The sequence below is a fragment of the Loxodonta africana genome, chromosome 5, assembly GCF_030014295.1.
Source record: "Loxodonta africana isolate mLoxAfr1 chromosome 5, mLoxAfr1.hap2, whole genome shotgun sequence".
In the NCBI taxonomy this organism is placed as follows: Eukaryota; Metazoa; Chordata; class Mammalia; order Proboscidea; family Elephantidae; genus Loxodonta; species Loxodonta africana.
Genome location: NC_087346.1, coordinates 160,532,104 through 160,544,322, shown reverse-complemented (window position 1 = coordinate 160,544,322; position 12,219 = coordinate 160,532,104). Strand labels below are relative to the sequence as shown.

General features: G+C 56.1%; 1 protein-coding gene across 1 annotated transcript in view; it reads right to left on the bottom strand.

Annotated features, from left to right (window-relative positions):
- Positions 1 to 12,219, bottom strand: part of ABLIM2 (actin binding LIM protein family member 2) — a 148,411-nt gene that overhangs the window by 96,918 nt on the left and 39,274 nt on the right. Inside the window, exon 8 of the mRNA XM_064286332.1 lies at positions 10,738 to 10,831. Within this exon, the coding sequence (XP_064142402.1) occupies positions 10,738 to 10,831 (94 nt within the window). The remainder of the gene's footprint in view (positions 1 to 10,737; positions 10,832 to 12,219) is intronic.

Below are 12,219 nucleotides of genomic sequence, written 5' to 3'. Positions count from 1 at the left end.
GGAGGGATCAGTCCCTGGAGAAGGACATCATGCTTGGCAGGGTACAGGGTCAGCGGAAAAGAGGAAGACCCTCAACGAGGTGGATTGACACAGTGGCTGCAACAATGAGCTCAAGGATAACAACAATTGTAAGGATGGCGCAGGACCGGGCAGTGTTTCGTTCTGTTGTGCATAGGGTCGCTATGAGTTGGAGCTGACTCGATGGCACCTAACAATAACATGGACTGCCAAAAGAACAAACAAATCTGTCTTGGAAGTACAACCAGAATGCTCCTTAGAACACATCATCAGGAAAGACCAATGGTTAGAAAAGGACATCATGGTTGGTAGAGGGTCACCTGTGAGTCCGAGGGGACTCGAGGGCATCTAACAACAACAACTGACTCCAGGGGTGGCGTTGAACTATAAGGCCTGGCACAGCTGACAGCCACCGTGGGCCCATCCCCACCCCACACTTCCTGCTGGGAATAGGCAGGTTTTAGGAGGCCACGGAGGACCCTTTTGGATCAAGAAATACAAGTGTCTGCGCTGCTCAAACCAATTCCAATGGTCACTGTCGACGGGACCAGCATGTGGGTGCACTGTGTCACCAGGCCCAGGGGCCATGCTCCGCATTCTCTGAAGGCCACGTCCTACCACCTACCACCATAGAAAGACCTAGCAGAGCCCCCTCCACCACGCAGACGGCCCAGCCGCCACATGTATGGGGCCAGGATGGCGCAGATGAAAAATGTATCAAAAGCCCATGAGTGCAGTGCACAGTGTAAAAAGGCATGTGTGCCTCCCGACAAGAGGCCGTTCTCTTTCACAGGATGAAGGAAGGCTCCTTAGACACCACCGACACAGCCTCCAAGGGCTCAATGCAGCAAGGGGCCGACCAGCCCTTCCGAGGACCCTGTGGGCCGCCTGCCACCCCTCAGCCTCCCCCAGGGGCTGCTTCACCCTGAAAACAAGCGCGAACGCCTCTCCAGGCCTCCTGCAGCCCCATGCCTCTGCCGCGTCCCCTCAGACCCGGACCTCGACCCCCGCCATGCACCCCAGCTCTGAGCGGACTCCAGAACCTGCTTGCTGTCCCCTCTGATCCTCCTGTCTGCTGTCCCCTCGGCCCAGAGCACTCTTCACCCAGCCCAGGTGTCACACCTGGGACCTGACGTCTTCCTGGAGATCGCGAGGAGCCAAGTGTTGTTACTGTTATTGTCGGCTGCCTTCGAGTTGCCTGACTCAGGGCGACCCCCTGCGCAACAGAACGAGTTGCTGCCCCATCTTGTGCCACCCCCGTGACCAGTTAGGGATCCGACTGCTGTGAATCAGAGGGTTTTCAGCAGTAGATGGCCAGGCCTTTCTTCCTAGTCTGAGTCTGGAAGCTCCACTGAAACCTGTTCAGCATCACAGCAACACACAGGTCTCCCCTGACGACGGGTGCTGGCTTCACACGAGGTGTGTGGACCGGAATAAAACCCAGGTCTCCTGCATGGAGGGTGAGAATCCTCCCCCTGACGCACCACTGCCTGCTGTTCTCTCCTGGGCTATGCGTGAGGTGCACTGGCTGGGAAACGAACCCAGGTCTCCTGCATGGAGGGCAAGAATCCTCCCTCTGACCCACCGCTGCCTGCTGTTCTCTCCTGGGCTATGCGGGAGGTGCACTGGCTGGGAAATGAACCCAGGTCTCCTGCATGGAAGGCGAGAATCCTCCCTCTGACCCACCGCTGCCTCTCACACAGGAGGTGTTCACTGAAGGTGTTCTGAACGGGAACAGTACCCGGGAGCTGCTCCTAAGTGGGGTTTCTGGCCACACGAGTCTTCCACCTGCTAGTGAACCTGCTCCTACCTTGGGACAGTCACACAGTCAAGTCGATTCTGACTCACAGAGACTCCGTGTGACAGACCAGAACTGCCCCACAGGGCAATCTAGGCGGTAATCTTTATGAGAGCAGATCGCCAGGCCATTCTCCTGAGGAGCGGCTGGTGGGTTTGAACTGCCAACCTTTTATTTAGCAGCCAAATGCTTCACCGTTGGGCCACCAGGGCTGCCTTGGATATCCCCATACGTATCAGCATATCAAGGCTCTGAAGAGTCCCGTAGCCAGCGTTCTCTCCATCAGACACACTGACAGGAAGGTGGTGAACCGGTGAGGGTGAGGGGGACAGAGATCTCAGGGTAAGAGCTGATGCTACTGGGGGCAAAAGCAGGCACGCGGTGATGCAAAGAAGGCGTGGGCGTGTATCCGCACGTGTGATCTCAAAGGAGCGCTTCTCGTGATAACGGGTCGCTCTGGGTGCTGACGGGTGGGGTGGGGTTTACTTCACAATAAACTGGTATTCCTTTTGAGTGTGTGTCTGTTTTTATATAAGCATATTTACTGAAATAAACAAAGAGAAGTTGCAGGCTGGGCAGGTAGACATCACCCCTGTCCTTAGGAAACGCTCTTACAGGTCCAAACCACAGGGTTCATTTTCTTGCAGTGATAAGAGTCACAATGCTGATGGGATAAGATGGGAAAGAGAAGAACCACCGGTCATCCTGGAGGTGATTCCAACTTATGGCGCCCCCACATGTCTCAGAACAGAACTGCGCTCCATAGGGCTCTCAACAGCTGGGTTTTTTGGAAGTAGATTGCCAGGCCTTTCTTCCAAGGAGCCTCTGGGTAGACTCAAACCCTCAGCTTCTTGGTTAGCAGCTGAGTGCTGGAACCAGTGAACCCTCTGCACCACCCAGGGACTCCCAGAAAGAAGAGGAAACAAACCCACACACAAGCGTTCCCTAGTCTCAGGATGTGTTTAGTGAAATGCAGAAATGTTTGACTGGCCACCTGTGGCAGGGAGGTAAATGCCAGGTGGTCCCCTCTCCTACCCCCTCCCCTGGAGCCTCTAAAGGGCCTGGGTGGGATACACAGTGGGTGTTCAGGAAAGGTCTGGAAAGTGAATAGAGGAAGGAGGGGGAGGAGGGAGGGAAGGAGGAGTGGGAGGAGGAGGGGGATGAGAGAAGGGAGAGGAGGGGGAGGAAGAAGGGGAGAAAGGAGGGAAGGGGAGGAAGGAGAGGAGGGAGGATGGAGAGGTAGGAGGGGGAGGAAGGAGAAGGGGGAAGAAGGAGGAAAGGAGGAGGGACAGAAGGAGGGGGAGGAGGGGGAGGATGGGGAGGAAGGAGAAGGGAAAGGAGGAGGAGGAGAAGGAGGGAGGAAGAGGGAGGGAAAAACCAATTAGCAGCCCCAGGGACCAGGCTTCCCGTCACCATGGCGACAGACCTGGTGCACGTGCTGCACCAGGGAAGCCGGCTGGGAGGTGGCTCTGTCAGGGTTAACAGAGGGCCGGGCTGAGAAGCACCCCTCCCCCACCTGCTCACTCCCATCTTTGCAGGGAAGCTTCCAGCTAACACTGGTGAGAAAAGAGAGAAGAAGGCAGGCATGGGGTGAAAGGAAGGCTCAGGCTTCAGGTGCACTGGCCCCACGTGCCCCCTCCCCCTGTGAACCTCGTTGCTGGTACCAGGCTGTTGCTGTGACTCCAACCCCATCTCTGCTCTGGGTCAGAGGGGACACCCTGCAGGGGACTGCTCTCAGAACCTCCCACCTGTGCCCCCAAGTCCCAGATCCTCCCCATGCCCAGGCCACAGGGGGCGGAGGCTGATATGCACCAGCCCCCCGGCCCCCCCAGGGTCCCACCTGCACTTTCACCCACCCCAGCTCCAGTAGGCTCCTCAGACATTCAGTTGGCCAGCAGGGGTGCTCAGCACTGAGGTGCAGCTGGGGGAGAGGGAGAGGGAGCCCCACAGCCCCCACGCTTCACAGGCCGGGCTGGCAGCATGCCGGGCAGGAGTGTGGTGGCACAGGGCTCCCTGCCTCTTGGGGCACAACAGGGGTGACAGGTGCTCCAGGGGTCCCACACGTCTCTTGGTCCCCACTCCCTGCAAACCATCCACCCGCAGCTCACACAGCTCCCCAACTTCCAGGTCAGCCCAGGGCATCCTACCTGCAAGGCGTCTAGACCAGAGCCAAACCGTCTTGGTGCTGGCAGGACAGGCCGCGGGGCCAGGGCAGGGACAACGGGCCTCTCACCCTCAACCAGCCTCTGGGTCCTTCTCCTTTCCCTGGCCCTCCAGCCCCTGGTCAGCTGGGCAGGAGCTTTGGGGCCCAGCGCAGGTGGGCGCTGCCAGAGGAGCCCAAGGACGGCAGACCGAGCCGCTGCGCCCTCCACGGCTCGCTCCCTCCTGCCTACGGCGCCGCCCGCGCCCAGGAGGATGCTCGCTCCCTGAGCTGGCTCAGCCTCCGCGAGCCCAGGCAGGCAGCGGGAAAACAAGAGCATCAATCTTCCCGGGGCCCTTCAGCCTCCACCACAGACAGGAGAAACCAGACCTGCTTCTTCCTGGGGTGAAGAGGGTCCTCCTGTAGACCAGAGGCACAGGGCGCGGCACAGTGCATGGACCCCAAGCCCAGCGCTCCCCCAGCATTACTGTCAGGGAGGCTTATGCCGCAGCCACAGGTCCCCTGCCAGCCCTCCTGACCCACCAGCAGAGAGACTCGCCAGGTCCCCAAGGGTGGCAGTGACCTGGGTCGGGGCAGTATGCTGGGGGCCAGGCAGAGGAAGTCTCCTCCAACCCAGAGGCTCCACTCCAGCCAGTTCCAGGGGGCTCAGAGGTGCTGCGCCTGCTCAGGGCCAGGGAGGGCAGAGCCGCCAGGGCTGGGACAGGTCTGTGCCCAAGGCCTGGCCTCCCGGGGGCATGAGGTCAGGGAGGCAGGACAGGTAAGATTCCCATACCTGCAGCGGCAAGGGCGTCAGCACACCTGGGGCTAAGATGGCCTGTACTTCAGTCCCCTGAGTGTCACAACAAGGGTGGCGGTTAGCCCCAACTCACAGCAACCCCACGCACAAAGGAACGAGAAGCTTCGCGGTCCCGCACCATCCCTGTGATCAGCTGAGGCTCAGAGGGCTGTGATCAGCAGGGCTTTCACTGGCTGATTTTCTGCCGTAGATTGCCAGGCATCTCTTCCTAGTCTGTCTTAGTCTTGAAGCTCTGCTGAAGCCCGTCCAGCACCATAGTATCACACCAGCCTCCATGGACAGACAGGTGGTGGCTGCACGTGAGGTACACTGGTCGGGAATGGAACCTGGGTCCCCTGCATGGAAGGCGAGCATTCTGCCACCGAACCAACACTGTCCCCACAACACGGATACTCTGTTAAACAATGAAAACCAACGTCTGGGCACTGGGAGAGGCTGAGTGATGGTGGCTAAGAGCGTGAACTGGGAGCCTGGACCCCCTGGCTTCCACCCTGGCTCTGCCATCTGCTCTCAGGCCCTGGGAGGAATCAGCCCAGCACCCAGGGGTCTGGTGTGAGGCTGTCCCTTCATAGAGAGACAGTTCAGGGAGGAGCCAGGGGTGTATGGGGGTTCCCGAATTTGGGTTTGGCTTCACCGAGCTTTGGAGCCCTTTCGTTTCAGAGGAGAAACCAGCTTGGAAGGACCAGGCATGGGTGAGGGTGGGGAGAGTTCAGAGAGTCAGGCAACCAGTACAGCCCAGGATGGGAGAGTCCAGGAGCACCAGGCAGTGAATGCAGCCAGGAGGGTGCAGCTGAGCGGGGGCTGAGCCCAGGGGGGTGCAGGTGAGGGGGCATGAGCCCAGGGGATGCAGGTGAGGGGAGGGGCTGAGCCCAGGGGGGTGCAGTTGAGGGGAGGGGCAGAGCCCAGAGGGACACAGGTGAGGGGAGGAGCCAAGCCCAGGGGGTATAGGTGAGAGGGGGGCCGAGCCCAGGGGGGTGTAGGGGAGAGGGAGGGCGAAACCAGGGAGGTGTAGGGGAGGGGAGGGACCGAGCCCAGGGGGGCATAGAGGAGAGGGGGGCCAAGTTCAAGGGGGTGCAGGTGAGGGGAGGGGCCCAGCCCAAGGGGTATGCGGGGGGCCAAGTCTAGGAGGTAGGGGGGAGGGGAGGAGCCCAGCCCAGCGGGTGCAAGTGAGGGAAGGGGCCAAGCCCAGAGGGGTGTAGGGGTGGGGGGAGTCCTCCTTTGTCAGAAAAGGTGGGCAGAGTCCTGGGTGGCCCACAGAGAGCCGACAGGACAGGCCTGGCCAGTGTCTGGGCCCCTACTTCTCTGTCCAGTTGCAGATGAGGTCACGCTGTGGGGCCAGCCCGGCAGAGTGCGGGAGGGCTGCGGATGAAGTCACGCTGTGGGGCCAGCCCGGCAGAGTGCGGGAGGGCTGCGGATGAGGTCACCCTGTGGGGCCAGCCCGGCAGAGTGCGGGAGGGCTGCGGATGAGGTCACCCTGTGGGGCCAGCCCGGCAGAGTGCGGGAGGGCTGCGGATGAGGTCACCCTGTGGGGCCAGCCCGGCAGAGTGCGGGAGGGCTGCGGATGAGGTCACGCTGTGGGGCCAGCCCGGCAGAGTGCGAGAGGGCTGCGGAGAAGGCCCGGGTTGCCCTGAAGGGCTCATGCTCTGTCCTTGAGCGCTTGCAGAAGCTTCCTCCACTGGGGGCACAGAAAGCTGACCCCCCAGAGCTGGGGTTTACCAGCAAGTGCCAGGGGAGGAGAGAGGTGGAGAGGGGCAATGGTGTGAGGCTGGGAAAAAGGAGGGGCCAGGTGAGACGCCCACCCTTGGGGCACCGGGAATGGATGCATCCCTCACCCCTGACACACAGAAATTGGGTACAGTTGTCAGATACGACAGCCACTTGGGGAAAACGAGCGCCAGACACATGCCAGACGGGTTAACGGCCCATCATACGACCTCTCGGAAAAACCTGTAAGAAAAACCTGACGGTCCCAGTGCATAAACAGGCAAAGTTCATGAAAGATAAACTGAAATACAAGAACTACAAATGGCTAAAAACGACAAAAAACACTCTGTTCCACAAGGGACCAAAGAAAGGCAAATGAAAAGGAGACAGCGGTTTCCACCCATCAGATTGGCCAAGGTTTTTCAGGAAGATGGCATTCACATCCCGCTAGGAGCTGAGCGAGATCATCGTGCACGCTAGGACAATCTTTCTGGAAAGCACATCACAATAAATATCAAGAACCATTAAAAGGTTCATCGTTTTTGACCGAGTTGCTACATTTCTGTGAATCTAAGGAAACTAGAAAAAAAGATGTTCACCACAGTGTCATTTATTACAGTGAAAAGCTGGGCACAATCACTATGTCCACCATTAAATGATCACTTTAATAAATTCTGGTACAGTCCTATGATGAAATATGATGGAACATTAAAACATGCTTTTGAGGAGTCTATAATGAAATGAAATCTGCTAAAATGGAAATGTGACTAGAAAAAAAAAAAAGCAGGTTATAATGTTGTATATTCCACCTAAATTTAGAGACCGCCTCAAGAATAGACTTGATATATTGAACGCTAATGATTAAAGACCAGATGAGTTGTGGGATGACATCAAGGACATCATACATGAAGAAACCAAAAGGTTATTAAAAAGAGAGGAAAGAAAGGACAGACCAAAATGGATGTCAGAAGAGGCTTTTGAAACTTTGCCCTTGAACACAGAGTAGCTAAAGAGAACCGAAGAAATGATGAAGTCAAAGAGCTGAACAGAAGATTTCAAAGGGCGGCTCTAGAAGACAAAGTAAAGTATTATGGTGACATGTGCAAAGACCTGGAGATAGAAAACCAAAAGGGAAGAACACACTCGGCGTTTCTCAAGCTGAAAGAACTGAAGAAAAAATTCAAGGCTTAAGTTGCAATACTGAAGGATTTTATGGGAAAAAATATTAAACAATGCAGGAAGCATCAAAAGAAGATGGAAGGAATACACAGAGTCACTGTAGCGAAAAGAATTGGTCAACATTCAACCATCTCAGGAGGTAGCGTATGATCAAGAATCAACAATACCGAAGGAAGAAGTCCAAGCTGCACTGCAGGCATTGGCAAAAAAAAAAAAACAAGGCTTCAGGAATTTTCAGAATACCAACTGAGATGGTTCAACAAACGGATGCAGCGCTGGAGGTGCTCACTCATTTCTATGTCAAGAAATTCAGAAGACAGCTGCCCAGTCAACTGACTGGAAGAGACAGGTGTTTATACCTATTCCAAAGAAAGGTGATCCAACAGAATGTGGAAATTATCAAACAATACCATATGCAAGTAAAATTTTGCTGAAGATCATTCAAAACTGGCTGCAGCAGTATATTGACAGAGAAATGCCAGAAATTCAAGCCGGATTCAGAAGAGGACATGGAACCTGGGATATCCTTGCTGACATCAGATCTTGGCAGAAAGCAGAGAATACCAGAAAGATGTTTACCTGTGTTTTATTGACTATGCAAAGGCATTTGACTGTGTGGATCATAACAAATTATGGATAACATAGCAGAGAACGGGAATTCTAGGACACTTCATCGTGCTCATGAGGAACCTGTACATAGATCGAGAGGCAGTTGTTCGGACAGAACAAGGGGATACTGCGTGGCTTAAAACCACAAAAGATATCCATCAGAGTAGTATCCTTTCACCATAGCTATTCAATCCGTATGCTGAGCAAATAATCCAAAAAGCTAGAAAGCGTGAAGAAGAACAGGGTATCGGGACTGGAGGAAGACTCATTAATAACCTGGGCTGTGCAACCTTGCTTGCTGAAAGTGAAGAGGACCTGAAGCGGTTACTTGAAGCACTGATGAAGAGCAAAGACTATAGATTTCAGTAAGAATTATACCTCAACGTAAAGAAAACAAAAATCCTCACGACTGTACCAATTAGCGACAATATGATAAACAGAGAAAAGATTGAAGTTGTCAAGGATTTCATCTCACTTGGATCCACAATCAACACCCATGGAAGCAGCAGTTAAGAAATCAAATGACACACTGCATTGGGCAAATCTGCTGCAAAGGACCTCTTTAAAGTGTTAAAAAAAGCAAAGACGTCACTTTGGTGACTAAGGTGCGCCTGGCCCAAGCCACGGTATTTTCTATTGCCTCATGTGCATGTGAAAGCTGGACAAGGAATAGGGAGATGAAAGAATTGATGCCTTTGAAAATCAAGGTGTTGGTGAAGAATACTGACTATCCCATGGACTGCCAGAAAAGAAGAGCAAACAAATCTGTCTTGGAAGAAGTACAGCCAGAAGGCTCCTTAGAAGCAAGGATGGCGAGACTTTGTCTCAGGTACTTTGGACGTGTTGTCAGGAGGGATCAGTCCCTGGAGAAGGACATCATGCTTGGTAAAGTACAAGGTCAGCAGAAAAGAGGAAGACCCTCAACGAGGTGGATTGACACAGTGGCTGTAACGATGGGCTCAAGCATAACAACGATTGCGAGGATGGCGCAGGGCTGAGCAGTGTTTCCCTCTGCTGTACACAGGATCGCTATGAGTCGGAACTGACTCGACAGCACCCAACAACAACATCCAACTACGACTACATGGATAGAAAAAAAAAAAGGAACTGGCCAAAAAGTTAAGGTAACTAACTGGATTATCAGTAATGTTTTCTCCTTGGTTCCGTTCTGTACCCTCCGCACTTCCTACAATGAGCATGTGATCAGGCACAACGATAACCAGAGTCCGGTCAGGAGAAGAGGACAGAGCCAGGGATGGTTCCCAAGGTGGTGTCCAGCCCACTGGATTTTCCAACTGGGGAAACAGGTGATGTGACAGGGAGGGCCTACGCTGACTCTGGGTGTGACCTCCCGCCCCCCAGGCTGGGGAGGGGGCGGAGGATGAGGCAGGGGCTGCAACTCTGCCCCAGCTGCCTGGGATGTGAACTGTAATTGTGAGGAAAGCACCTCGACTTCAGATTCCACGTAAGCATTCTGAACCCGCCAGACCTGCAGGCACTGGGGGGGAGGGGGAGGCGGGAATCCTTGGTGATCCGGGGAATGCCCCCAGCTGCCTCTGAGGCCCCCAGAGCCAGCTCTATGCCAGTCTGACGGACACGGCAGGCCCTGCCTTGCCCCAAAGGCCTCCACGGGTCCTTGTCCCCTCAGATAGTGGCAAGTGGCCCAACAGCATCATCCGGACCCCAGCCTATCCTCACACCCCTGCTTTCCTATAGCAAACCCTACAGAGCTCGTTTCTCAGGCTCCCGTGCCCCTCAGCCAGGCCAGGCTCCCTCCCCAGGGCTCGGCCCTCACCCCACTCCACGAGGCCCCCCACGACCCCCTCATGTGCCCTTCCAGGTCTGTACATGGCCAAGGAGGGTGTTCAGGTGGGCAGTGCAGGGTGTGAGCCTGGCTGCTGTGGTCCATCTTCCTGAGAACAGGGCAGGCAGGCACACGTGCACGTGACCTTTTCACAAGGTGACAGGCCACGGGACCACCACCTGGGTCACGAAGCTCAGCAGCACCGGGCCCAGAAACCCTGCCATCTCTGTGGTTTAATCTGGCCTGCCCCTGATCTCTCAGTGCTTCTCTGGGCACTGGCACAGTCCTGCCATGTGGCCATGAGCACATTGCCCCTCCCAGGGTCCCTTCAAACCCTCCAGGCCCCGGAGCCCCAATCTAGAAAGGTAAGGACTGAACCCAGAGATCTCAGAGTCCTTCCCACCTCTTAATCCTGTTGATGTGTAAAGTGAAGCAGGGAAGGCTGCCTGGAGGTGGCAGCACCAAGCAGCCCTGGAAGGCTGAGGAAGGTGGGGTGGCTGGGGTGCAGACTCTTAAACAGACATGAATGCCGGGCACCCAAGAGACCTTCCTAATCCCACTGCTCACAACTACCAGCCATGCCCTGTGGAGTGCCCAGAGCGGGAACTTGGCCTGGCAGGGGCCCTGCTGGGCCTGCTCATGTCCTGCAAGCCGGCGGCCTCGCTTACCTCCAGCACCGGCCCAGTGATGAACTTCCCACAGCTGTCGCACCGAATGCCGAACTTGGAGTGGTAGTCAGCCTCGCAGTAGGGCAGCCCGTCCCTGCAAAGACAGCGGCGTCAGGAGGGGCCAGGACAGCGCCCCCACCCAACGAGAGGGGCTGCAATGACTGTGGAGACGCTGGCAAGCAGGAGGAAACCACCATCAACCCCAGCTTCCTGCCCCGAATAACAACGCCTGCAATGCTGTCAGCTGTCATCAAGTCGGCCCCAATCACGGCAGCCCCAGGCACAAGGGGACAAAACACTGCCCAGTCCTGTGCCAGCCCCTGACTGGTTGCAGACCAGACCACTGTGATCCGCAGGGTTTCACCAGCTGGTTTGCAGAAGCAGACAGCCTGGCCTTTCTTCCTAGTCTGTCTTAGTCTGGAAACTCCACTGAAACCTGTCCAGCATCACAGCAACACCCAGGCCTCCACTGACAGAGGGGTGGCGGCTGCATATGAGGTGTGCTGGCCGGGAATTGAACCTGGGTCTCCCAAGTGAGATGTGAGAATCCGTCCCCTGACCCCCCGCTGCCTCCTGTTCTCTGCTGGATGAGAGAACGCATGGGAGCTGTTCAGTGAAGGCGTTCTGAACGGGAGCAGGGCCGGGAGCTGCTCCTAAGCCGGGCTTGGGGCCACACGAGTCTGCGACCTGCTGGATAACCTGTCCCACCTTTGGACATTCATACATTGTTGCTGCTTCTCACTCACAGAGACCCCATGTGACCGAGTAGAGCTGCTCCACAGGGTTTCCTGGGCTGTAATCTTCACAGGAGCAGGTCGCCAGGTCTTTCCTCCCGGGGAGACGCTGGTGGGTTTGAATCACCAACCTTTTGGTTGGCAGTCCCACATCTCTGATAGTTAGCGCTTGTTAAGGGCTTACACGTGCCCGTACCACCTCATTCACCATCACACTGGCCCCATGAGACATGGCCACCCAGGTCACCTCCACCTCACAGAGGGGGAAACTGAGGCACACACGTGCCCAGAAGGGCTGGGCTGGGGAGGGGCTGGGGCCGGCCAGGGCCCGAACCAGGGAATCAAAGCATTTCCCCTGATGTGGTTCTCCCTCCTGGCTCCAGCAAACATTCCACATTTGTGGGGAAGGTCTGTCACTCACCCATGTCTTCCAAAAGGGACCCCAAGCTCTGAGAAAAATGGGAGCCCAGAGGGTGCAGGCAGAGAGGGTCCACATAGGGGGCAGGGCCAAGGGGGGCAAGATGCCCACGTGACAGGCATGGAAGAGTGGGACCAGACCTTCCTGACCACTGGGCATGGCCTGACTTCTTGCTCTTAGGAACACTCAAGGTGATGGCCACTCTGCCCCACAGGGAGGGCCCAGCCCTGCTGAGTAGGAAGGAGTCCCACATCAAGGAGCCAGCACCCTTCAAATGCAGCCACCCCCATCTGTCAGTGGAGGCACGCGTGTTGCTGTGATGCTGAACGG